Raw genomic sequence first — 24112 nt, 5'->3', positions numbered from 1 at the left:
CCAGTTGCTTATTGTGCAACTGCCACTAAGTGATACTGTTAATTTATTTTAGAATTAATTTAGATATTTAGATAGTACATATACATTTAATTCAAACAAACAAACAAAAAACCCTTGTTATTCTCATGCACTCAGTCAACCTGGCTGAAGTTGCTCACCTCTACACAGAAGGATATCCTCTGCCATACCGGAGGGGGGGGGGGGGGAAGCAAGTCAGCAATTATATGATGGTCTATCTTCTAGCTAAGTTATTTGTACCTTGGCTCATCTATATATAGAAGTCTTCTATATATAGTAAGTATATAATCTATTTCTGCCAGAAAATCTTTCAAATAGATAGGCAGTTCTTTACCTTGCGAATCTTGTTAGGAGTTGGAGTGTGCACATCTGCAGATCTTTTAACAGTTGTTTTGGGGGTTGCAAATTCATCCCTTTTTGCCGACTGAAAGACAACATGTTGGAACTACAGTAAAAACATAGCAAATGTCTCATAGCCCCTTTCTAAAGTGGATCATTTTAGAAAACAACAAGTAACATTACGCTTAACATCAAGCAATAGTGATCCCAACTCTTCCAGAAGATATTAAATATTTCAAAAGAGAAGGCTTTTTAGGAGGTAGTCAAGAGCAAAACAACACAGTAACCTTTAAGAACCACCCACTCACCAACCCTTGCAGACCATATTCAATCTTCATGCATATGGATTTATAAAGTTACATTAAGTAAGTTGCTAAATACTTTCTTGTCTCATGAGAATTCCAACGTATTAAATGTGTGACAATGTATTAAAGGTTACAGCTGTCATAGTTTCATATATGATTCTTCTGTTTCCTAACTTTAATGAGAATTCAAATTTTTCTCCAAATACAGTCGCCCCTTCTTTTCCGTGGGGGATTTGTTCCGGACCCTTCCGCGAAAACCAAGTTTTACTTATATTCAAGCCCCATTGGCTTGAATATAGGTATGTTATTACAGGTGCGTGCGCTCCTCAGACATGTGCCCCATTGTTTCCCCCTCTGTTCATCCCTCGCGCATATGCGAGGGGTGTGAGTCTGAAGACCATAAGAAAGATGGGAGGACTGTACAGCAAATCTATTAACAACCAGATTGTGACAAACTTCTATTTTATTCCATCAGTTTGCTCAAAAATGGCATTGCACATTTTTGTCCATTACAGTGACTGGGATAGAAAATGCACTGCAAGGGCAAAAAAACCATTAAATTTGTTGAGATATTTTTGTCCTGTCTGTTTTTTTGTTTAAAAATTTGGCTGCAATTTGGGGAGATCATTTACAGCTGTTCAGATGTCAATTCCACAGAATGCCCACATTGTAAGTTCTGGATTCTGCAACACAATGCCACTTGGGAGGACTATAATTTCCCAGCCAGGTGCATGGGGGTGTGTGTATATATATATATATATATACACATACCCAAGACCTTGTTCATACCATACTTCAAAGTTTTAGAAAAATGGGTGAGCCACCCGTTTATATTTAGATTCATAATACTTATATCCTAAAAAGTAAGACCTCAAAATGACAAATTTAGAGAACTTCTGCATTTTGTACCTTCAGAATAGCTAAGCACGTCCTGTGGGCAATGATTCTCCCATTGTCAGGCTACATTGTTTTGTACATGCTGTCATATTTTGTAGCAGCACTCATCTTCATTGTTTGTCTTAAATATTAGCACCCTTCCTATCCCCAGTCAGCCAGGGGGACCTTTACTTCTCCCATGAGCAGAGAAGGAAAGGAGAAACCACTGTAAGTTTGAAAAAAGACCACATTCATGTACTAAAACCCTAAAAGCTCCACTAATCATCTTATCAGTGGTAGAGGGTGATAAAATAAAAGCTTTTATGCTATCACAGTAATGCAGATCTGCAGATTTAGTTTCAACCTAGTCTCCAGATCCAGTTATATGTATATCACAGCAGCTGTGCATAATGCGCTTTAAGCACTCCTTAACAAATGACAGATAAGGTTATGGGATCATGTGCCCCCTCCTATCCTACTGTTTCCACCTGACACAAAGCACTAATGATCAGACATACTAGCCAAAATTCATTATTAACTTTGTATTTTTACCCAGTTTAGGATTTAGCTAAGTCACGACTAACTCAATATTGGCAACCAGAAGATAGGGAAAGCACACCAAAGAGAACAAGTCTAGCAAAGCCAATAAGGTACAGTAGTAATTGAACAAACAGGTGCCAATATATTTTGGTGCTTATTATTTCTTCAGCAGTTACATTACAAGGATCTGTGCCTACCCACTTGACAATCACTTTTATTAAATATGCTGCTACATTATTTTAAGTAACTTACCCATGCAAAAACTTACTATTTTGGATTGATGATCTTTTTTAAGTTTGTGATGTTGCAATTGATGGGACATAGTATCAAGAAACCTTTGATTATTGATGAGGAAGCATGAGTCATTTTCCTTCTCCCAGTTTTCAATATTCTTCTTCAGTTCCTCCCCCAACTAAGTTTTGGAAAAGCAAGTTTTAAAAACCAATCAATTTCAGAAGTCCACGCTGGCCACTTTCAGATGGCATTTTAACTTGGAATTATTTGGCTTTAGAAATTTGATTTACATGGAACAGTTCCTACTCAGTTTGCTGTGAATTTCAAATCAGAGACAGAATTAGCCAGACAAATTATGCCTGCATCATTTGGATCTTATATTTAGGTGTTATTCAGTTTGTGTGCTCTATAAGCAAGTCTACATGTATGACACGCAGAAAGAAAGTATATAAATGTTTCTGAAAGATTTGTTGAATACATACATTACAGGGAGGGGAATACAATGGTAATATGTTTAGTAGCTTATGTTATAGTAGATAAAGTAAAAATTGTGTGCTCATTTAATGCTAAGATCATTGTTTGTAGATTAGAAAACTTTAGGTGGGTTTTCAAAAGTTTTTCAATTGCTTAGGGATACATGATAAGAGGGAATATGGAGAGTTAAATTAAATACTATTCCAGAAGAAAGTTGGAAGTCTTTTATTGTGTTTAATTATTGTCTTTAATGTTGGTGTGTTAATAAGTGTACTAGTGTATTTTTAATACAAGTATATGGCTTTTTTTCCTTTTCTCTATTGGTGTAATGTACGTTTGGTTTAACAATAAATATTAACATTTAAAAAACATTTCCAATTATCAGATTATGTCACAGTGAGAAACCAATTAAGCGTACATGACTTCCATGTTGCTTTACAGTAATAAACCCTCTGTTCCCCCACCAGCACCCTGCCTCAACAAATAAGCAATACAAATGAAATTACACAAAAATTGCCATGGTAGTTACCTTTAACAACTGCTTTTGGATCTTTGATCGTTCCCTTTCATCTTTGAGTAAGTTACCTCCTCTGTTCAGAAGTCTGCTGGGATCTGTTGATTTTTTCTGAACACAGACACAGAGTAGGTTATACACTTACCAACTACAAATTGGGGGCCAGAGGCCAGTTTCTGTAACCACCCAAAAACACATCAAAATAGCCACTTTTTCTGTTTCCCTTTCAAAATGGTGAATGAAAGTGAAATCACATAATTTCCTGTTACCACTTTGGAGGAGAAATGCGTGGGAAAGCATTTCCATGGAGGACTGGGGAGGAATATCTGCTTTAGATGCCATTTTGTAGTCCATCAGACGTTGGTGGAGCCAATCATCCCTAGCCAGTACAGCCAAAGGCAAGGAATACTTGGAATGGCAATCCTTCAAAATCTGGTGGATCACCTTTTCCTCATCTACGTACAGAGGCTTTCTGTTTCAGTAAATTGTCTCAGTGATCTTAGTGTGTGATTGTAACTTGCAAGAATCACAATGAATCAGGATCCTGTCCTGGACAAGAAGCTACACTTTTAATTCCTCTGGGTGGCAGACAAAGCCAATCCAACCTGAATGCGTGGGCAAACTACAACTGATGAATGGTAAGCCAGATTCTCTGGAATTGTTGTTTAGTATTGTGTAAAGCCACTAGAAATGGCTTTATATCAATGTTAACATTTAATCTGTCAATAATACTGGGGGGGGGGGGGGGGGAACCCAGTAAGAATTCCATGATACTTTAGGTACGAATATTGTCTATTCCCAGACTGATAAACACACATTCAATTAACTTTCCTTCTTGCAACCTAAAAGGCCCCTTCCCTTCTAAAAAAACAAAAAACTCCCCACTTTGATGCCCTCCCCATTTCTGCCCAAATTCAAAGTAATCTATAATTGTGGTAGCAAACCAGTATGTTATTTCTGAACACTAGATTTTACTGATATCTAAAAACAGTGTTGAGTTTTCTCCTCAGTAATGAAATACAGCAAGCATGCAATGTTCACCTCCAGTTCAATGAATCGGTTTAAGGTAGTCTCCCATTTCTGTACACTGTCAAACAGAGGTTTGTTTTTTTCATACATATCTTTCATTTTTATAAGTTGTTCATCATGCTGATTCAACAACTCTTCAGAGTAACTGTCTACAAGAAAAGAATGAACATGAAAAAGGATATTGTTCCCCATTGCAACACAGCACTCCAGTGCTTCATAATATTGTGTTCCCCTATTCAGACAAGAACCTTTTTGGGGGGTAAGAATGACAAAAATACTTTAATAATCATGTCATAAAAATCACTGACACTTCATACAGAAATGCCTTCATGCTGTACATTGGAAAAAGACAAGCTACAAGAAATTACCTTCATAGAAAGGTTGAAATGCAGCTCTTTGTTCATCACTAAAACAGCATTTTTCCCAGTAACTCTCAAGCTCTTGTCTTACTTTCAAGGTAATTTCTTTAAGTTTTTCTTTCTTCAGATCTTCCATGATCATTAACTCCTCTTCCCACTAAGGAAACAGAGTGTCACAGAGCACAATCTTTCACATTTAGAAGTATAACCCTTGCTTTTGTTATGGCCACACAACTCAAAATCCTTTATGTACCAACTAAAAATCCCTTCAGTGACTTACTATGGCATAAGTTATAGCAGTGAAGGGGCTAGCTAGAGGTTGCTCTTGTATCCTGATAATTTTGAATGTCAGATTGACATCAAGAACTATTCAAGGAAAACTGAACTTTCAAGTTGTTTTTTCCACACTTAAACTGAATGTTTCTGTCCTCTCTATCTCTTATCAGCTTTGGAAGAGGAGCACATGCTCAGGAGGATGCTGAGATGGCTCACTAATTACCTGCATACCCTCACTATGAAAGTGCCACTTGTTTTAAGTGAGAGTCACAAAATGGTGTGGCTCCAATTAGTAAATAAAGATGTGTTTTAGGGTTCAGCCAAGTCTTTCCCAATTGGGAACAATGAACAACTAGATGCCAGCACTACTCCAGTTAGATTTAGATAAAAAGCTAGGTCACTGAACCAGCTCAACACCCAAGAGGCGACTAGCAATGCTCCTTAGCTAAGCGAATCAAGCAAGCCACAGTTCAACCAGAAAAAGGAAAAAAATGTTGTTTTTTAATTCTGAGATTTTCTTTCAGTATATTATTTACTCCCTTATATAGTTTGTATATTGTACAAGTCATGCAAAGCCTCCTTTCCACCTACCAATTAGTTACACATTACAATAAGATTTTTCTACTACAGTGGGTTCAGAATCCTGGGGATGATGGATTCCTTAGACGCTCATCAAGGCTCTTCATCAAAAGCATATAAATCTGATTCTTATTACCATATTTATGGCTTCAGAAATAGAGCATTTGCTTGTTGTTCTTGTCAACGCCTCACGCTTTTCTTCTGGCCACTGAAGCCTGTCCCAGAGAAGCTGTACCTCTTTCATTAGAACCTCTCTGGAAGCAGTCAAAGACTCCTTTTTGACCTGCAACTACAAAGGGATGTCCACATCAATTTATACAGAAGTCCCATCAAGGCACCTGAACTGTATATTACCACAAGTTGTAGTTTCAACGGCAAGATAACCTACACCCTATACTTCACAAAAGCAGGAGCAAGTGCATACTGATACCACTTCCTGGTCTTTGGACCAATATTAAATGAGAAGTAGTGTGTATAAAAAGCACATTGTATATAATGTCTCTCCATAGCTAAGACCAGCTGATAGTCACCGACCATCTTTCACTACCAGTGGGGTTTGGTTTGTTGTCCACAATACATTTATGCTACAGTTGTGCAGCGCAGAATATGGCAATGACAATGGGATTCATCTTCATGAAAAGGGCAACTTTTACATTTTCAACCCAGGTTTCTACTGAAATCTCAAGTGCCAAGAAAAATGCATGAATAAATACTATAGTATCCAAGGGCGGGTGGTTTTTCAGTGTCCTGTTCTTTGTAAGCAGTAGAAATATGCAAGAATATATTATAGTTCAAAGCCATTGCCATACCAAGGTAAAAGGACTTTCTTCTCATCTCCACCTAAAGGCTGCTCTGCACTTCCAGAACCAAGGAACCAACAGTGTAGCTCATTGCTCATTCACCCTTTCTCAGACACATTAATGGGTACTTACTCTAATAAAAGACACTGTCACAGATGGTGGACCAACCCTACCCATCTGATCTTGGAACTTAAGCAGGGTCAGCCATGATTATTACTTAAACATCCCTTAAGGGTCTTGCAGAGTGGCAGACCACCAACAAATGCTAGGTGCAGTACACTATATTTCAAAGGAAGGAACTGGCAAAACCATGTCTGCATATTCCTTGCCTGATAAAACCGTATGAAATTCATAGAGTTGCCATTAAGTTAACAGGTGAATAAAAGGCAAATACACACACAATCACAGATGAGTACTCACTTAAGAGACACTGCAGAGCATCTGACCTAACCAATCTGGTTGATGTGGGAGAAACTATGGTTGTGTTTAGGCTAACAAAAGAGAAGAGTGTTGAACTGACTATCCTTCCCTGCCAGTGGGGTTTAGCTTGTTGTCCACAGTACATTACTTGCCAACTGCAAGATGTCTCACCAAGACATAGATCTTGTCTAGGGGTATTCATATTTAAAAGCTGCTTAGTCCACACATCCTGGGTGTATTAATATTCATTACTTACTACTTCAGTTAATGAAGTTGAGAGTTCTTGGGGACTATTCCTTTAACAAAAAATGTGGTACCAAAGGCAGAAATAATATGGAAATTATAGGTAGGTGCACATGTGAAAACAACCAGATCAAGTAAGCCTTGCATAAGTAAATAAAAACATTCTAGAGCTCACTTGACAGGTTCTTCCCACATGCATTCAGGTTTCACTAACCTCTAATTTTCATAGGATTTCTATTTTGATGGCCAAACTGATAAATGCATTTAAAAAAAAAACGGTTGAGAGAATAACCATTTGCTTTGATATGCATGTATTTAGAGCATACAGTTCACAAGATGATGGCTCATCAATTATGAGTCTAGGATTGTAAGATGAAATGGAAAGGACACAGAAATGTTTTCCATATGTCCACTTAGATCAGTTTAGGATTTTTCCCAGCAAGCATATAATGCAATGCAAGACAAGGCAAAAGGCTGAATGTGTCAACTAATAAGATTCCTAGAACAGTTTTCCTATATGAAAAATAGACATGAAATGTTAGAATGATCACTTGTTATTTCCATAAGGCAGAGTCCTCAAAGATTCAATAAATTATCCCATCTTACAGGAAATAGCAAACCTCCAGGTTTCACAAATGTAACACAAAGAAGATCAGGTTCTCTCTCTTGTCAAGTGCTTAGAGACACACAGGCTACTAATTTGGGGTCCTAACTATGGAGCCAGATAAGGAAAACACTGATGAAAAATATGTATGTTCTATTTTAGCCACCACATCTTTGCAATATTGTCAGATACAGCAGTTTTAACAACTCATATTATGACCAAACTGGAGCAGCACAAATCCATATCAAGACAGGTGGGGTAAGGGTTAGAAAGATCTTGTATTTCCACACTAGAAGACCTTTCTTGTACTTCATGAACTAAAACAACGTACCTGAAGGTTAAATTTGAACAGTTGTCTCGAAAATGTGCATGAATACTTTTATATTCAGAGCACCAACCTGATGAATAAGTAACTGGAGATCTTCAAGGTTCTTCTTTGTAAGGCAAATACATTCTTCGTCAGACAGTATCTCATTTTCCAGTGTCCCATCTGGTGTGTGTCCAATTTCTTTATTATACTGCCTGATTTCTCTTCTCATTTTAAAAAACTCTTCTAATCTTTGTTCCTATTAAAATAAAAGTTTTAAACAATTTAAATAGCATTAGATTGAACAGGTGACCTTTAATGTGGTCATTAAGATTAAGATAACAAGAGCTTCTGAAGTGTAGTCAACTATTATCTCAAAACAGATTGAAAATATTTACAACACAGCATCCAACTTTAAGTACAATACAGCTTAGAAGTAGGTTCAACTGTTCAGTAAGAAATGCCCAGACCACATACACAGTATTTATTAAATCTTTTTGTTTCAGTTTTTGTATCTATGAGGTGAAATGCTGAAATAAATTAATTCTATGCAACATGTTCAAAAGTTATTCATGAAGAACTAAACAATCTTTCATGTGGGTAAAATCCCACATTTAAATCTATGTCAGACTAGCGCATAAATATCAAGATATGGAGTCGAAGGCTTTCATGGCCGACATCCATAGTTTTTCGTGCGGTTTTTCGGGCTATGTGGCCATGTTCTAGAAGTTTTCTTCCTGACTTTTCGCCAGCATCTGTGGCTGGCATCTTCAGAGAATGCTTGCCTGGAAAGGAATTGGGTTTGTATATACTGTGTGACCCTGGAAAGGCAATGATTTGCATGTGTATTATGTTGCCAATGGCAGGCCTCAGGGTGGGAGGATATGCAAAGGAGGATTAATGTCTGCTTGATTAGTACTCATTGCCTGATACTTTCCTTGCCCCTAACTAAAGCTGTGATTTGCATCCAGGGACTGTTATAGTGCTCCAAACAGCCTCTGATACATGTATCAATCCGGATAAAGTTTGATACAAATTAAAGCGCCAGCATGAGTGGATGTACCATGCAATGACACATAAAAACCTGGACATAGGGATGTGAAAGGCATGTATGGAACCTTGTAAGAAAGAGCACCAACATACACCCCGCCGTTCTGCACTTCTGACAGGCAAAGATGAGCTCTGCCAGATCAAACAAGAACAAAATCCTCTTTATTTGTTCCTAAACACCCCCTGCCTGTCCTCATGTTTTGGGGAATCCAGATCTTGTATAGGTATTGTAAGTCTATGAAGCACCATCAATCTGAGTTCCTTTGTCTGTTCTGCTTGTCTCTTAAAGCTGCTCACTCAAGCCTTGCAGCTCGAGTCTTTCTACTTCCCAGCTTTCATGGATTCTTCCATCAGGATCAGTAACTGCGCCTCCTCTCCTATCTCTGCTGTTTTATTTCAATCCTCTATTTAGTTAGCTGTGTGTGAATTGTTTGGATGAATTATCTGTGTATGTGTGTTTTATACAGTGGAGCCTCCGCATACGCGGTCTTTTTATAGGCGGCTTTGAGCATAGGCGCTCAAAGCCGCCGGCGCGCGCGGAACATCCCATTCAATTGAATGGGCGTGCGCACCCGTTGCGCCTTGCGCGCCGCCGTGCCCGAGCCCCATTGGAAACAATGGGGCTCGAGCATAGGCGGATTTTTTTATACGCGGAGGGATCCGGAACGGATCCCCCGCGTATAATAAGGTTCCACTGTATTTCTTTAACAAATGTTCATATAGTTCCACATGCCTGGAGTCTCTTGTGTTATCGGTACAGAGGGTGCCGATTCGGCAAATCCTGTTGTTTCCTCTCGCATACCCAAGTTGAGTGTTCCCCAAACCAAAACTAGATTGTTGCTGTCAGTGAAGGCTCTACTAGTCCTCAATGGTGGCGCAGTTGCATGCATGTGCCTCCACTGGGATCAATGGGACTTGAGCACCTGTGGATTTTGGTATCTGTGGGGAAGTCCAGAATGGATCCCTGTGGATACCGAGGGCCGACTGTATACCCTTCCATTTATATGTAGCAAGTATGGGCTGACCTTGTCAACGCTTTTAAAACTTTGAATAAATAAAACAACCCTTGTTTATCAATATGTGTTATTTATTTGGAACTTGATTTACTAATTTTATTTTATTATAAAGTATAAAATTCCAAACATCCATTTCACACATTAAACATAACAGTACATACACCTAACTAACACATAATTCCTATTCTAAACATTAAAAATTAACACTTTTCAAATCGAAACTTCCTTCCTTTTCAAGATTACTTGGTTAATGAATAATAGGAAGAAAAACTTATATAAAATTTTTTTCTAGAGAAAATTTTTTTCCATACAATTTAAACCAAACCTTCATAATTGTAAATTGGCTTTTTTCAACCTTTTTATATTTGTACATCTTTTGTTAGCCCGGACCATTTTCCTAGTTTTGTCTCCATTTGTTTTCTAAAAAGAAAATCAAAGGATTCTAGTCCTTTTTGAAATTTGCTATCAAATTTTTTGCAATATTTGTGTTAATTTGTCTATTTCCATAAAATCAATCATTTTTGATATCCAGTCCTTTAAATCGGGTATTTTTTTTCTTTCCAGTTTGATGTATACAATAGTCTAGCAGCCATTGTCATGTAAAACATTCATCTTCCATATTTTCTCTCTATTTCCTCTTCCTCATTTATATTTAACAAATATCATCTGGGATCTTTATCTAGTTTTGTATTCAATATTTCTTCTATCGTTTCATGAATTCTATTCTAGTAGTGTTTTGCATTATTACATCCCCACCATAGATGGTAAAATGTGCCCGTTTCTTTATCGCATTAAACAACATATATTGTTTAAATTTTTATTCATCTTTGCTAATTTGTATGGTGTTAAAATACCATCTATATTGCATTTTGTAGAAATTTTCTCTTAAATTGTAACTGAAGGTATATTTTATTCTCTTTGTCCTTGTTTTTTCCCATTGTTCCAAATTTATATTCTTTCCAATATTCTGAGCCCATTTTACCATTGGTGGTTTTATTAGTTCTTCCTCCAAATCCAGCTTTAATATTACTTTATATTTACTTATTTTATGATTATCCTCTGATTTAACAATATTCTCTAAAATCGTATCTGCTTCTCCGACTCCAATATGTTTTGAATCTATGATATATCTTTCTCTAATTTGTCGATAAGTACACCAAGTACAGTTGTATCCTGTACAGTTGTATCAAGTACAGTTGTATCCTGCCAATAGTTGTTCCTGTGTTTTCAATTTGGTCACTCCTTGATTGTTTTCTATTAGATCTTCATATGTTACCCATTTTTCTTCGCTTAATTTCACTCTGTTAAATAGAGCTTTATTTGAAGAAGCCAATTTTGGAATTTTTTGACACTATCTTGGTTTAATTTTTAACCAAACTCTTAACAAGGCCTGCCTAATAAAATGGCCGTTGAAGTCTTTATTTACTTTTAATTGGTCATAAAATAGATAACCGTGCCACCCGCATCTCATGTTTTCTATCGGGTTTGCCAAAGACATCATTAGATCATCTGCAAAGGCTCGCAATTTGTACTCCATATTTTTGATTTTTACTCCTTTGTTTTATTTGCTTATAGTGTTATTTAAAATTTCCAATGTTGTTATAAATAGCAATGGAGATAGTGAGCATCCTTGTCTCACACCTTTCTTGTTGTTCCACTGTTCACTATCAGGGCTACCTCTTGGTATTTGTAGATTTTGTCTATCCATTTTTAATAAATTTGGGCCGATATCCATTTTATCTAATTTTTTTCCCCATAAAATTCCAATTTATTTTATCAAAGCCTTTTTCTGCATCGATAAAGAGTAATGGTAATTTTTTATCTATATTTTTTGTGATATTCAATTATATTTAATAAGTTTCTTATGTTGTCTTAATCTGTTTGACAAAAAACCTGATTGATCTTCATGTATCCAATTTATCAATATTTTTCAAATGATTTATTAATTTCAAGGACATTTGACTGGCAAATGTAAATAAATGTAAAGAAATTTAGTGAATGAAATTGTCATTTACTGCATGAAATTTAAAAAGTCAAGTATAGTAACAGTAACCTCACTAAACAAGAATAAAAAGAAAACAAGTAAGTAATTCCAAGTCTATGGCTTAGTTTTATCCAGACAGTTTACCCCTCTCCCCAAACTTTAATCCTGTTCAATTTAGCCTCTGTTGATGTTATAAAAAACACCTAAGCACACCATCTACAAACTCTTGGCATATTAATATAAAAACTTCTTTTTACTTCTATTTGCTACCTACAAAGAACATGTGTGTTTAACCTAGGCACAGAAACAGTTCAAATATACTTTCAGAAAGAGGATTTTTAATTGTTTGTTTCAAGCTGCACAGAACTGTTGGGGTGAAAAATTAAACAGTCACAGCATCTGATGGAATACTCATGTATAAGTCTAGAAATTTAAGTCCAAAAAGTGAACCCAAAAAAACTTAAGTCAATTTATCCACGGGTCAAAGTAAGTATTGGACCTTGTTTTGGTAATCTGGTAATAGTAATTGTACATAAACTCAATACCTTTATTTTCAAGAGCTTCTCAATATGTTCTTTTAATTCTTTTAGCTGCAAACTGCTCGGAATACTACCAGTAGGTATATAGTAGGGGATTGAGGAAAGTTCTGTACACAGCGCCTGATCTTCTTGCTGTAGCTGCTGCAGCATTGTCAACCTTTCATGTTTTTCTTTAAGAGCACTGTCTAAAGCCACGCGAAGTTCTTTTTCTACCTGAAGGATGGTTAAACCAGGACCAACCTGTGAAGACACATAATCAATACTGTGAGTGGCAAATGCGGCACTGAGCAGAAATCGTGCTTTAGCAAGCAATATTCTATTTTGAAATAGGGTGGGCATTTGATCAGTCAAAAGATTTTGGCAGGAAAAGATCAACTGCCTGATCAAACCTTGAATGTATTAAATCATTAGGAAAAGCAAGAACCTGAATGAAGCAACATGATAATTACAAATTACTGCCAAAGGACTCCAAAGATCCACTTCCCCACTGCAAGTGCAATGGGATAGTAAACTTGCATATTAAGATTCACAAATTTAAAATACACTGCTGAAGGCCAGTATGCTGAGTTTCAACACTGGTATCCCATCCATTTAGGCGGCTAGATTAAAAAAGAAAGTGTTCTATCCAACAAACCTGGAAAGGAGGGATAGAGCATTCCACCCATTTGTTCACCTGCACAGAGTTTTTGGTTGCCTATGATTACCAAGGAAGTTGTTGAACCTAGAGCTGTTATAGAAGCCTATATTTATGGGCCCATATGATCTGTATCTTGTGGATGATGGCCTGCTTGCTGAACCTGGCATTTTTCTTCATATTATCATATGACCAGCAGGGAAAGCCAGGATATCAAAGGGAGGAGAACTGAAGCTTCATTATAGTTATAGGAGAAGAAGTCCTTCTTTCGAGAATGTGGATGCTCTAGCTTCTGCAGAAGTTATATAGAAGAGGCCTCATTCCTGACACTGCTAGCAGAACTGCCACATATTTGTCACTTGCAAAACTGATTTTGACATGAATGTATGACAGCTCAATCAACCCAACATTTATTTATTTGTAGTCAAAACTCTGCAAAAAATCAAGCAGTGAGAGAGAGTACAAAATAGCTTCTACAAACCCATATTGTGTTGAAAAATCACAAGGGAGGTCTCACAGCTAACTTTCTCATGTAGAACTTCTTGAACTGTGCAGTTATGGATTAACCTTACAACAGACGGCAGCAAGAAATGTACTGAGAGAAAATAAGGCTGCTTCTTTCCCCTTATTTTGGGACAGAAGGCAGGAAAAATAACTGCATTTCAGTTATGGATACAGTTCACACAAGTCAGCAGAACGCCACAGAAGCAGACTGATACTGGAATTTTGTCAGGTCAGCAAGATCCTTCTAAACAAGATAATACCTTCCCATTCTTATAACATGCGGAACCCAGATGTTGAAACCAAAAACCTTGTACATGCACGAGTTCTACATTTTCAAAACCAATGCATTTTAGAGAGATCAGTTCTGTGGAGAACAAATAATGAAGAACTCATATTGATATCAGTTATCTTCATTCTACCATATTTAGTACTGTTGTTATCAGAACAAAACAGCTGAGAAGCTACTTACCTGGTAAGGGTCCAGCTTTAAGTCATCTCTGAGCATGTTTAACTGATGCTTATGTCTTTCAATGTCATTTTCAATTTTTTCTTTCATATTATTTTCATCTTCAACCATTGCATTCAAGAGATCCTGCCCAGAATACACACATAAAATGTCAGCATACCTCACTATCAAATGTATTAACACTTACATATTCAATATTTAGCTAATTGCAACACTGCACCAATTATTAAATTATGAATAAAGGTACTTCTGGGTCCCCCCCCCCCATACTTTATGGGACACCACACCCTGACTCTGCCTCCAAGCTGGCCTTAATGGCTGGTCTGCATAGGCTCTAAGTTAACAAAGCCTTTTCTGGCTGAAGAATAATCTTGTCTTGGAAGCGGAAGAAGCAACAACAGTATGGCGAGCAATCAACATCAAGCATCCAGTGTTCAAGGTGAAGCAGCCCCTTCCTTCCCCCAGCTGCTAACATTTACAGAAAAAAGAAGAAATACAATTTAAGACTGGACACTTTCAAAACCTCTTTTACTATTGTCATGTTTGCATTATCTGTTTTGTTGTATCATTTTTATTTGGACCCTTTCTCTTGGTGATTTCTGCAAACTGATTTGAGATATACCTGAAAAACTGTATAAGTACCTTAAACAAACAACCGAGCAAAAGATTTAGAATTTGACAGATGGCAAAAATTAAGCATCACACTCTGGTGCCTGAAGGCACAAAACAGAGTAGGCAACAGTGGGCCTCCAAATGCAGTGGTTCCTAAACTTTGGTCCTCCAAATTTTTGGACGTCTTCTGCCAGAATTCCTGTCCATTGGCCAAAGTGGCTGGGGCCTCTGGGAGTTGAAATCCAAAACACCTGGAAAACCAAAGTTTGAGAACCACTGCATTTTGAGGCCCATGGTTACCTACTCTTCTTCTGCAGCTTCAGCTACCAGAGTGTGATGTGTGACCAAAGTTTGGGAATCATTGAGCTAAAACTCCCATCAGCACTACTCAGCATAGCTGTCAAGCAGAGATTATGAAAGTTGTAATTCAAAAATAGCTGGTATGGTAAAGTTGCCTACCACTGTCAAATGGGCTAAATCTCTCATTTAAACATTCTCTAGAGCAGTGATGGTGAACCTTTTACAGACCGAGTGTCCAAATTGCAACCCAGACCCCACTTATTTATTGCAAAGTGCCACGTCCCTCTGGCTTTCTAGTAAGAAACTCTGGCAAACTCTGTGCTAGGGTGACAACATGTGTGCCCACAGAGAGGGCTGAGTGCCACTTCTGGCACGCGTGCCATAGGTTTGCCATCACTGCTCTAGAGTGTCTACAAGAAGCAAGAAGTGTGTCTCTTTGTCTTCAAGATACCTGCATACTAACTCCTGTGCAGTGAGCATGTGGCACAGTCCTATATTGAATTAATAGTCCCAACTAGAGTAGACCTGTTGAATCATTGAAACCTACACATGTGCTGACTTAACAAAGTTTCCATTGATTCACCGAGATTTTAGCAAACATGACCTAAACACCTTTAAGAACTATACAAGCTAGAGTTCTGTTGTCATGAAATAAGTTCTAAGGGAGCTATGCTTTGTATCCATGCAACATCATGCACAAAGGAAAGTGGGGCAGGGGAGAGCTATTTAAAGCAAGAACCCTATACATTATGTAGCCACCACTATGCTCCATACCTCAACATGGGACTTTGCTGCCTGCATGCGCTCGATTTGCAGTTCTCTACTGATGCCCATTTCATTCCACAAATCCTCCAGTTTTCCCAATGCCTGAGTCACACTGTTCACCAGCGAGGAAGCTAAAGCCTCACTAAACAAGAATAAAAAAGAAAACAAGCGAGTAATTCCAAGTCTATGGCTTAGTTTTATCCAGACAGTTTACCCTCTCCCCCACACTTTAATCCTGTTCAATTTAGCCTCTGTTGATGTTATAAAAAAACACATAAGCGCATCATCTACAAACTCTCGGCGTATTAATATAAAAACTTCTTTTTACTTCTATTTGCTACCTACAAAGAACATGTGTGTTTAACCTAGGCGCAGAAACAGTTCAAATATACTTTCAGAAAGAGGATTTTTAATTGTTTGTTTAAAGCTGCACAGAACTGTTGGGATGAAAAATTAAACAGTCACAGATTCTGATAGAATATTCATGTATAAGTCTAGAAATTTAAGTCCAAAAAGTGAATCCAAAAAAACTTTAGTCAGTTTATCCACCGGTCAAAGTAAGTATTGGACCTTAACTCTTGCTTTAAAAAAGCAAAAACCCAGGAACTATCCCCTGATGAAAGGAAAGAGTGTAATCTGTCCTGGAAGCACTGGCCGTCCTCTACTCTGTTATCCAACCAGTCTTTAGTTTGAGCACAAACGGTTATGCCTGCTGGGATTTTGTAAATTCTTTGGCATTGTTTTCCTTTGCTTTATCTATTAGATCCTTTGTTATATGCCCCTGAATTTTACCCTCAACTTATCCATGGGTCATATCAAAATCCATAATTTTGTCCCAAAACCTGCCCTCCATTTATACATTAGGTTGACTTATAGTGAAGTAGTATATACAGTAATCTGAATGTTTGCCACCCCACAATGAAATACTGTGTTAAAACTCTGATTATTACAGTTTGCATATCTTCAGCATCAGCTACTTTTCCCACTCACAACCTTTTTTTAAAAGGGTCTAGCTTGAAAAGATCTATTGAACTTATTGCCCACTTTTATGAGCTCCTATGTGCATGGAATTATATGCAAGAGCAGCTGTGTTGGCCATTCAGCAAAATACAATAAAATATTACTAGTCGATGAAATTACTGTGTGTAATGGATGCCACTCTCCTTATCTACAGTTGGCCCTCTGTATCCACAGATTCAACCCTCCTAAGACTGAAAATCTTCAAAAAAAGATATGTTTCCAAAAGCAAAGCTTGATTTTTCCATTTTATATAAGTGACACAATTTTACTATCCCACTACGTAGACTCGAGCATCCACAGATTTTGATATTCATGCGGTGGTCTTGGAACCAAACCCCAGCATATACCAAGGGCCCACTCTACCAATGTCCAAAGCTGACATTTTTTGCTCAGTCCCATACAACTCAGTGACAGGATACATGCTTTCCATGTAGAGGTCGGCACGTGGTTTCCCCCGTCTGCCCAGTATCTATTCATACATCGTTTTCATAATTTTATATTCTAGGAATACTGTTGTGTGACTTTTAAGAGCTAAGCTTGGCTGGAAAGTGAGTTGTAAAATAAAAAGGTATAAGATAACAAGAAAATAATGGCATGAATCCCTGAATAAGATCTTATGGCAGGATGGGAAGGGAATCATATAAATGCTACCTGAACAATGCCATGTTTTTGTGTAGCAAATGTGTGAAATATGGGTGATAAGTTTCTGCTGCTGTTTTAAAGCTAATCTTATCAGGTCAATCGGTCAGGCAAGGTATCTTTAGCTTTTCCCTTCTTGTCCCGCTTCTAGATTATAATGAAAAAACGGACCTATTTTATAGCATTAAAAAAAAGGCAGGAGAAAGGATGCTGCCCAAAGCCAAGGGGAATAGAACTATATGAATGGTGGCGGGAGTTATTTGTTGTAGCACCCGAGCTCTCTGAGAAAGGGCTAATTATCTCATAAACTACAAATCTCAGAATTCCAGAACACGGAGCTATAGCAATAAAATCTGTGTTGAATTGCACTATTTCTGCTGTGCAGTTGCAGCTATAGTGTGATCCTGGCTGATAACCAGGAAGGTGATGTGATGAACTGACCAAGAGCCCTGATGAGTCTAGGGGAGTTATGATATGTGTAATGATTATGACATATGTAGTGTGCCAGGAAACCATCATCTTTGTTTACCCCATTTATTGAAGAGTTTGTAGATATATTCCAATTCTACTGTTTCTCTTTCCAATCTTCCTTTATAGTGGGACCTTGGTATCTGGTGGGCTTTGGTTCCAGGACCCTCCCCCCCCCCGCCCCAAACTGGTTGCCAAATCTGTGGATATTCAAGTCCCCTGAAATAGAAGACTATACATGGATAGTAAAATGGTGTTCCTTAAATAAAATATCAAATTCAAGGTTTGCTCTTTATATATTTTTGAACATTTTCAAGCCATGCTTGAATGCATGGATCTGGAGAGCTGACTGACCCTCTGCATACTGATCTAGACTAACATGCCTATATCTTTGAACACTTTCAGTTCAGTGACACAGTATTTTCTAAACTGGGGTGGATATGTATGATGATAACCTGTTGTTCTATCAGACTTAGTCAGTTTAGTCACTGGTCAGATGGTGTGCATTACAATCCAATTACATCGAGAGGGTCATTTCCTACCCATGTTTTCACTGGCATTGTCAGGGATTTTGCCATGACTGTTTGCATCCTTAGGGCTCTTGTCCCTAGGACTGAAAGGTGGAGAGCATTTTTAAAAAATACATGTTGGGGCTCCCTTTTCCAGAATTCCAAAATACTCCATAAACCAAAATTTTTTCCACAGATGGTAGAGACAGTGACCCCTTTGCTTTCTGATGGTTCAGTATACACAAACATTGTTTCACGCACAAAATTATTGAAAAATATATTGTATAAAACTACCTTCAGGCTATGTGTATACGAACCATGAATCAATTTTGTGTTTAGACGGGTCTCATCTCCAGGGTATCTCATTATGTACGTATAGGCAAATAAAGGCATTCCAGAATCCCAAACACTTCTGGTCTCAAGCATTCTGGATAAGGGAGACGCAACCTGTACCAATAAAATCTTCCTAAGCTGTATTTCTAAATGCTCATCCGAAGCTTTAAATTAACACAATGGCCTGTTACAGACTGCCAAAATAAAGCTGCTTCGGATCTCTTTGGAGGTATGCTATTTAAATGATGCATGGGTCCTATGAGTCCGGAGGTCGCACCAAAGCCATACTCCATTCCTAAGCACTGGAGTGCAGCTTTGGTGCAGCTTCCGGATTCTTAGGGTGTGTGCATCATTTAAACAGCATACCTCCAAAGAGACCCGAAGCAGCAGGCCAATGATAGAAATTTGGGGTGGGGTTCAAAGGAAAAGTTCACTGGAGGAGCATAATTGTTATTTGGGTGGGTCATGCTCTCATTTTACCCACTCCCTTGTAGCTACAGCTGTGGAAATAAGCCTCACTGAGATGAAAGGTCTTACTCTCAAATAAACCTACCTTACAGGCCGCTGGCTCTGGAACTCCCTCCTTAGAGAGGCCAGGATTGGCAGCTGGTGCTTTTTAAATCTGATGAGGGTTGGGCTTTCAAATATTGTGAAGTTAGATCAAGGTTTGTATATAGCTTTTAATACATTTTAATATTTGGAGTGTGTAATTTAAAAAAAAAAAACTTTTAAAATTATTTAATTATTTTTAAATTTTATATTTATACTTTTTTAATTCTTTTGTATTGTTTTAAAACAATACACATGCAAATCACGTCTGCGTTTCCAGGTCACACAATATATATATCCAATCTCTTCCAGGCAAGCATTCTCTGAAGATGCCAGCCACCGATGCTGGAGAAACATCAGTAAGAAACTCTTCTAGAACATGACCACATAGCCCAAAAACCCCACAAAAAACTATGCCCTGCTTTAAGTTTGCAGTTAGCCATACTGGAAGAAAGGCAAGATATACCGTATATACTCAGCTATAAGTCAACCTAATGTATAAGCCAAGGGCAAGTTTGGAGGCCAAAATTGGGGGGGGGGGGTTGATACGACCCACAGATAAGGGTAAAACTTAGGGGCATGTAACAAAGAGTATAAAGGACAAAGCAAAGGAAAATGATGCCAAGGAACTTACAAAATTCTGGCAGGCGTAACGGTTTGTGCTTATACTAAAAGCTGGATGGACAAGGAGGGAACGAAGATAAATGATGCCTGTGCAATGACTGGGAGAGACAACTAAGTATAGGTGGGAATAAGAAAACACACATGTCAAAAAGGCTGAAAAGGCAAAGCAAAGCAAAGCAAATGGCAACTACATTAGCAATGATTATAGCCTTTAACTTTGATGTGATAACTTTAAAACATATACAGATGTCTTATTCAAATCCTTCAAAGCCCAATTCCTCCCAGTGCTTCTTTGATGCCATTTCCCAGTTTAATTCTATTTCAGTGTACCCCCTTTTCTATGTTTTAAGTTGTACTGTTCTTTAAATATCGTGAGCCGCTCTGGGTCCCAGTTCTATATTGAAAGAAAGGCAGAGTGAAAGTAAATTAGAATAATAATAATAATAATAATTTGCTTCTGTATGTGTGCACTGCCTACAGGAGAGCAGGGATGGCACATATGCACAGAAACACACAGACAAGCAGGATGTTATTATTGTTATTATTATATACTTATATCCGTCCTTTCTTCCAATATAGGGGCTCAAGATAGCTCCCTATATTGGGAGAAAAGGAAATAAGTTAATAATGCTTTGCCTGTGTGTTGTGTTTTATGTGTGTGTGCCACCTAAAGGAAAGCAGGGATGGCACATATGCATAAACGCACAAACAGAGGCAAGGTATTACTATTATTATTAATTTATATCCTGCCTTTCTGTCAATATAGAGACTCAAGGCAGCTCCCTAAATTAGGAGAAAGGTGAGAAATGAGATATAATGATAATAATAATACCTTGCCTGTGTGTATGCCACCTAAAGGAGAGCAAGAATGGCACACAGACAGAGGCAAGGTGCTGCTGCTATTATTATATCCTGCCTTTCTGCCAAGATAGGGACCCAAGGCAGGTCCCCAAATTGGGAGAAAGGTGAGAAATAAGATGATAATAATAATAATGCATGCCCTCTTTATGTGTTGCCTGTGTGAGTGCCACCTAAAGAAGAGCAGGGATGGCACTTAGGTGTGCATGCAGACACACAAAGATATTATTATTATCTTATATCCCACCTTTCTTCCAATATAGGGAGTCAAGGCATCTCCCTAGATTGGGAGAATGGAGGGAAATAACAACAACAACAACAACACCTTGCCTTTGTATGTGTGTTCGCTGCCTAAAAGAGAACAGGGATGGAACACAGACACACAAAGAGGCAAGCTAATTATTATTAACTTATATCCTGCCCTTCTTCCAATACAGGGACTCAAGGCAGCTCCCTATATTATTATTATCATCATCATTATTAACTTATATCCTGCCCTTCTTCCAATACAGGGACTCAAGGCAGCTCCCTATATTATTATTATCATCATCATTATTAACTTATATCCTGCCCTTCTTCCAATATAGGGACTCAAGGCAGCTCCCTATATTTTGTGTGTGTGTGTGTGTGTGTGTGTGTTTGTGTGCCCAATTCCCCTGCTGGCCCCATGAATCTTACAGGGCTTTCTCAGGCAAGGCATCCTCAGGAGAGGTGGCTTTGACAGCCCCTTCCTCTGAAGCAAAGCAGAGAGACCTGCCTGAACTGGGCATAGCCTTCCCTTCTCTGGAGCCCTGGAGCCTGGGCTTACCTTTCCCTGAGAGGCTTCGCCATCTCTGCTGCCAAGGAGAAGAAACAACCAAAGAATCGCCGCTGCTGTGGCTGCAGCCGCCAAAATTTAAACTATGAGAGCGCGCCTCCTGATTGGCCAAAGGGACAGCCAACCACGGCTCGCTTCTCACTCGCAGCAGGACTTTGTTTTGTTTTAGAAACCGTTCTCGTGATTGGATAAAAGAGCTGATTGGTGGATCCAAGGGCGGAGGGAAAAAAATGGCTGCCCTTTTGTCAGTTTGAAAACAAATCACAAGTGGCACCCTTCAGGATGTCTGGGGGGAAGTTCTGCTGCCAGTTTAGACCTTATGGCCAATGAAATAAAGTTGTTTCTCTTTAATGTTGTGTGTTTCCAAGTCATTTTTTTAACTTATGGTGACCCTAAGACCTTTTAAGTTTCCTCAGAGAGGATTTAATAATAATAGTAATAGTAATAAATTTATTTACCATCCTCTGAGGCTGAGAGAGTGTGACTTGCCCAAGGTCACATTGGTTTCTTTTTCAGTCTTTTTTTTTACATATTTATAACATTTATAACACACAAATAAAACACTGGTAATAACATTGTTTACATACTAGTCATTCCTAGTTAATAGTTATTCTACTTTCTTAATAGTTCTCTCTTTATTGCTTTTGGCCAATGGCCATTGCAGAAATCAAAGTAATATTACAATACACATAAAATTTCCATACAAAACAATATACAACAGATTGTACCAAACAGCGAAAGTTTAACATTGACAATTGTGGATAACTTGGATAACATGAGTATGTTAAGATTCACAGTTGGACCCTTTTAGATCAAATTGTCCTTATTACAGGAAACAGCAATCTCTGCTATGTATTTACTTTCTTAATAGTTGGAAACCTATTTCTTCCTTTTAACTCTTAACTTTGCTATTTTTCCCCCTCCTTTGGGTAATGTTTAAATAATCCCATCAACACACAGCATTTTGAAGATTACGAAAACTTCTCTGTGGATTAAAAAACTACAAAGATTCCAAAAGGAAAGATATGATAACAAAAGGAAAGATTCATAGAAACTAAAGTACAACTCTTATACTGAGTTTAAAGTCATCTTAAATATGTTCATTTCCCATTTCATTGCAAGACTCTATATTATCACATCTTGCTAACTCTTCTTCCAGTATTTTATCACTGGTGATCATGGGATTATGTTATTATTATTATTGTTATTATTTTATATTCTTATATCCCGCCTTTCTCCCAATACAGGGACTCAAGGCGGCGAACAACAACAATAATTCAAACCCTTGTCTCCCAGAGTTGTAGTCCAACGCTCAAACCACTACACCATGCGCTTTTGGGGAAATTTTATGCAGCCTAAAACTGCATCCACACTGCAGAAATAATCCAGTTTGATTTTATGTAATTGCTTATTGAAGGCATATGCATTTGTCTTTTTAATCCATGTGTGTTTGATTTTTGTATTTTATGTTTTATTAATAAAATTTATATATATACAGACACACACACATATACATACACAGTTTGACATCACTTTAATTGTCAGGGCTCAATGTTGTGGGAATTGTAGTTTATTGTCAAAGATGTAAACCACCCCCTTTATTCTTTCAAAGCAATGTATTAATAGATAACAGTGTTCAAGTGTTTGGTATATTTAGAAACTTATAGCCTAACAAACCTTTTATAAAAGGAGCATGATATAAAAAGCTTATCTAAAAACTATTTCTTTTACTAATTTATAATTTTATAAAATTCTCTTTCAGTCAAAGGGACTTTGACTTTTAGATTAACCATTTAAGTGATTTTAAAGTTAAAGGTACATATTTTGATTATAAAGTATATATGAATATATATAGTTCCTTACTATCTATATATAATTAATTATAGCAGATGATTATATAGACTTACATGATTTCTACTCTGATCGTGTGTTTTTAACTCTTTTATTAAATCTTATGTGTTTGATTCAAATTAATTTCTCTTGCAAGCTCTTACACTGCAATTTTTTATGGTAATTGCAAAGAGGCCATGGATGATGGTTGAGCCACTAAGCTCAAAGAGGCTGGGGATGATGGTTTTCACTCTGCAGGCTCTTACACTGCAGGTTTCAATTCTAAGCTTAAAGAGCAGGAAAACCCACTGAGTTCAAAGAGGCTGGGGATGATGGTTGGACCACTAAGGTCAAAGAGGCTGGGGATTATGGTTTTTACTCTACAGGCTCTTACTCTGCAAGTTTTTATGGTAAGCACAAAGAGGCCATGGATGATGGCTGAGTCACTAAGCTCAGAGTCTGGGGATGCTGGTTCAGCCACAAAGCTCAAAGATGCTGGGGATGATGGTTTTCACTTTGCAAACTCTTACACTGCACGTTTTAATGCTAAGATCAAAGAGCAGGAAATCCCACTGAGTTCAAAGAGGCTGAGGATGATGGTTTTTACTTGGCAGGCTCTTACCCTGCAAGCTTTTATGCTACACTGAAATAGACTGGGGATGATGGTTGAACCACTAA

At 37.7% G+C, this 24112-nt stretch overlaps 1 protein-coding gene across 8 annotated transcripts in view; it reads right to left on the bottom strand.

Annotated features, from left to right (window-relative positions):
• LOC149323290 (protein regulator of cytokinesis 1-like) overlaps positions 1 to 21647 on the bottom strand; it is a 30413-nt gene extending 8766 nt beyond the window's left edge. For all 8 annotated transcript variants that reach the window (XR_016272637.1, XR_016272640.1, XM_089488701.1 and 5 more), the window contains exons 1-11: positions 21596 to 21647; positions 15797 to 15929; positions 14114 to 14236; positions 12513 to 12746; positions 8009 to 8176; positions 5680 to 5832; positions 4698 to 4845; positions 4342 to 4478; positions 3316 to 3411; positions 2347 to 2490; positions 353 to 442 (exon numbers count right to left, since the gene is read on the bottom strand). Coding sequence is in view for 6 of the 8 variants with exons in the window: in XM_089488701.1 (XP_089344827.1) it covers positions 353 to 442; positions 2347 to 2490; positions 3316 to 3411; positions 4342 to 4478; positions 4698 to 4845; positions 5680 to 5832; positions 8009 to 8176; positions 12513 to 12746; positions 14114 to 14236; positions 15797 to 15929; positions 21596 to 21618 (1449 nt within the window). In the remaining 2 variants the exon portion in view is untranslated. The remainder of the gene's footprint in view (positions 1 to 352; positions 443 to 2346; positions 2491 to 3315; positions 3412 to 4341; positions 4479 to 4697; positions 4846 to 5679; positions 5833 to 8008; positions 8177 to 12512; positions 12747 to 14113; positions 14237 to 15796; positions 15930 to 21595) is intronic.
• Positions 21648 to 24112: the final 2465 nt, after the last annotated feature.

The sequence above is a fragment of the Sceloporus occidentalis genome, unplaced genomic scaffold (genome assembly GCF_023333645.1).
Source record: "Sceloporus occidentalis isolate IW3139 unplaced genomic scaffold, rSceOcc1.0.p SCAF_1, whole genome shotgun sequence".
Lineage (NCBI taxonomy): Eukaryota > Metazoa > Chordata > Lepidosauria > Squamata > Phrynosomatidae > Sceloporus > Sceloporus occidentalis.
The sequence above is the reverse complement of the archived record's forward strand: the minus strand, read 5'-3'. Positions and strand labels throughout refer to the sequence as shown.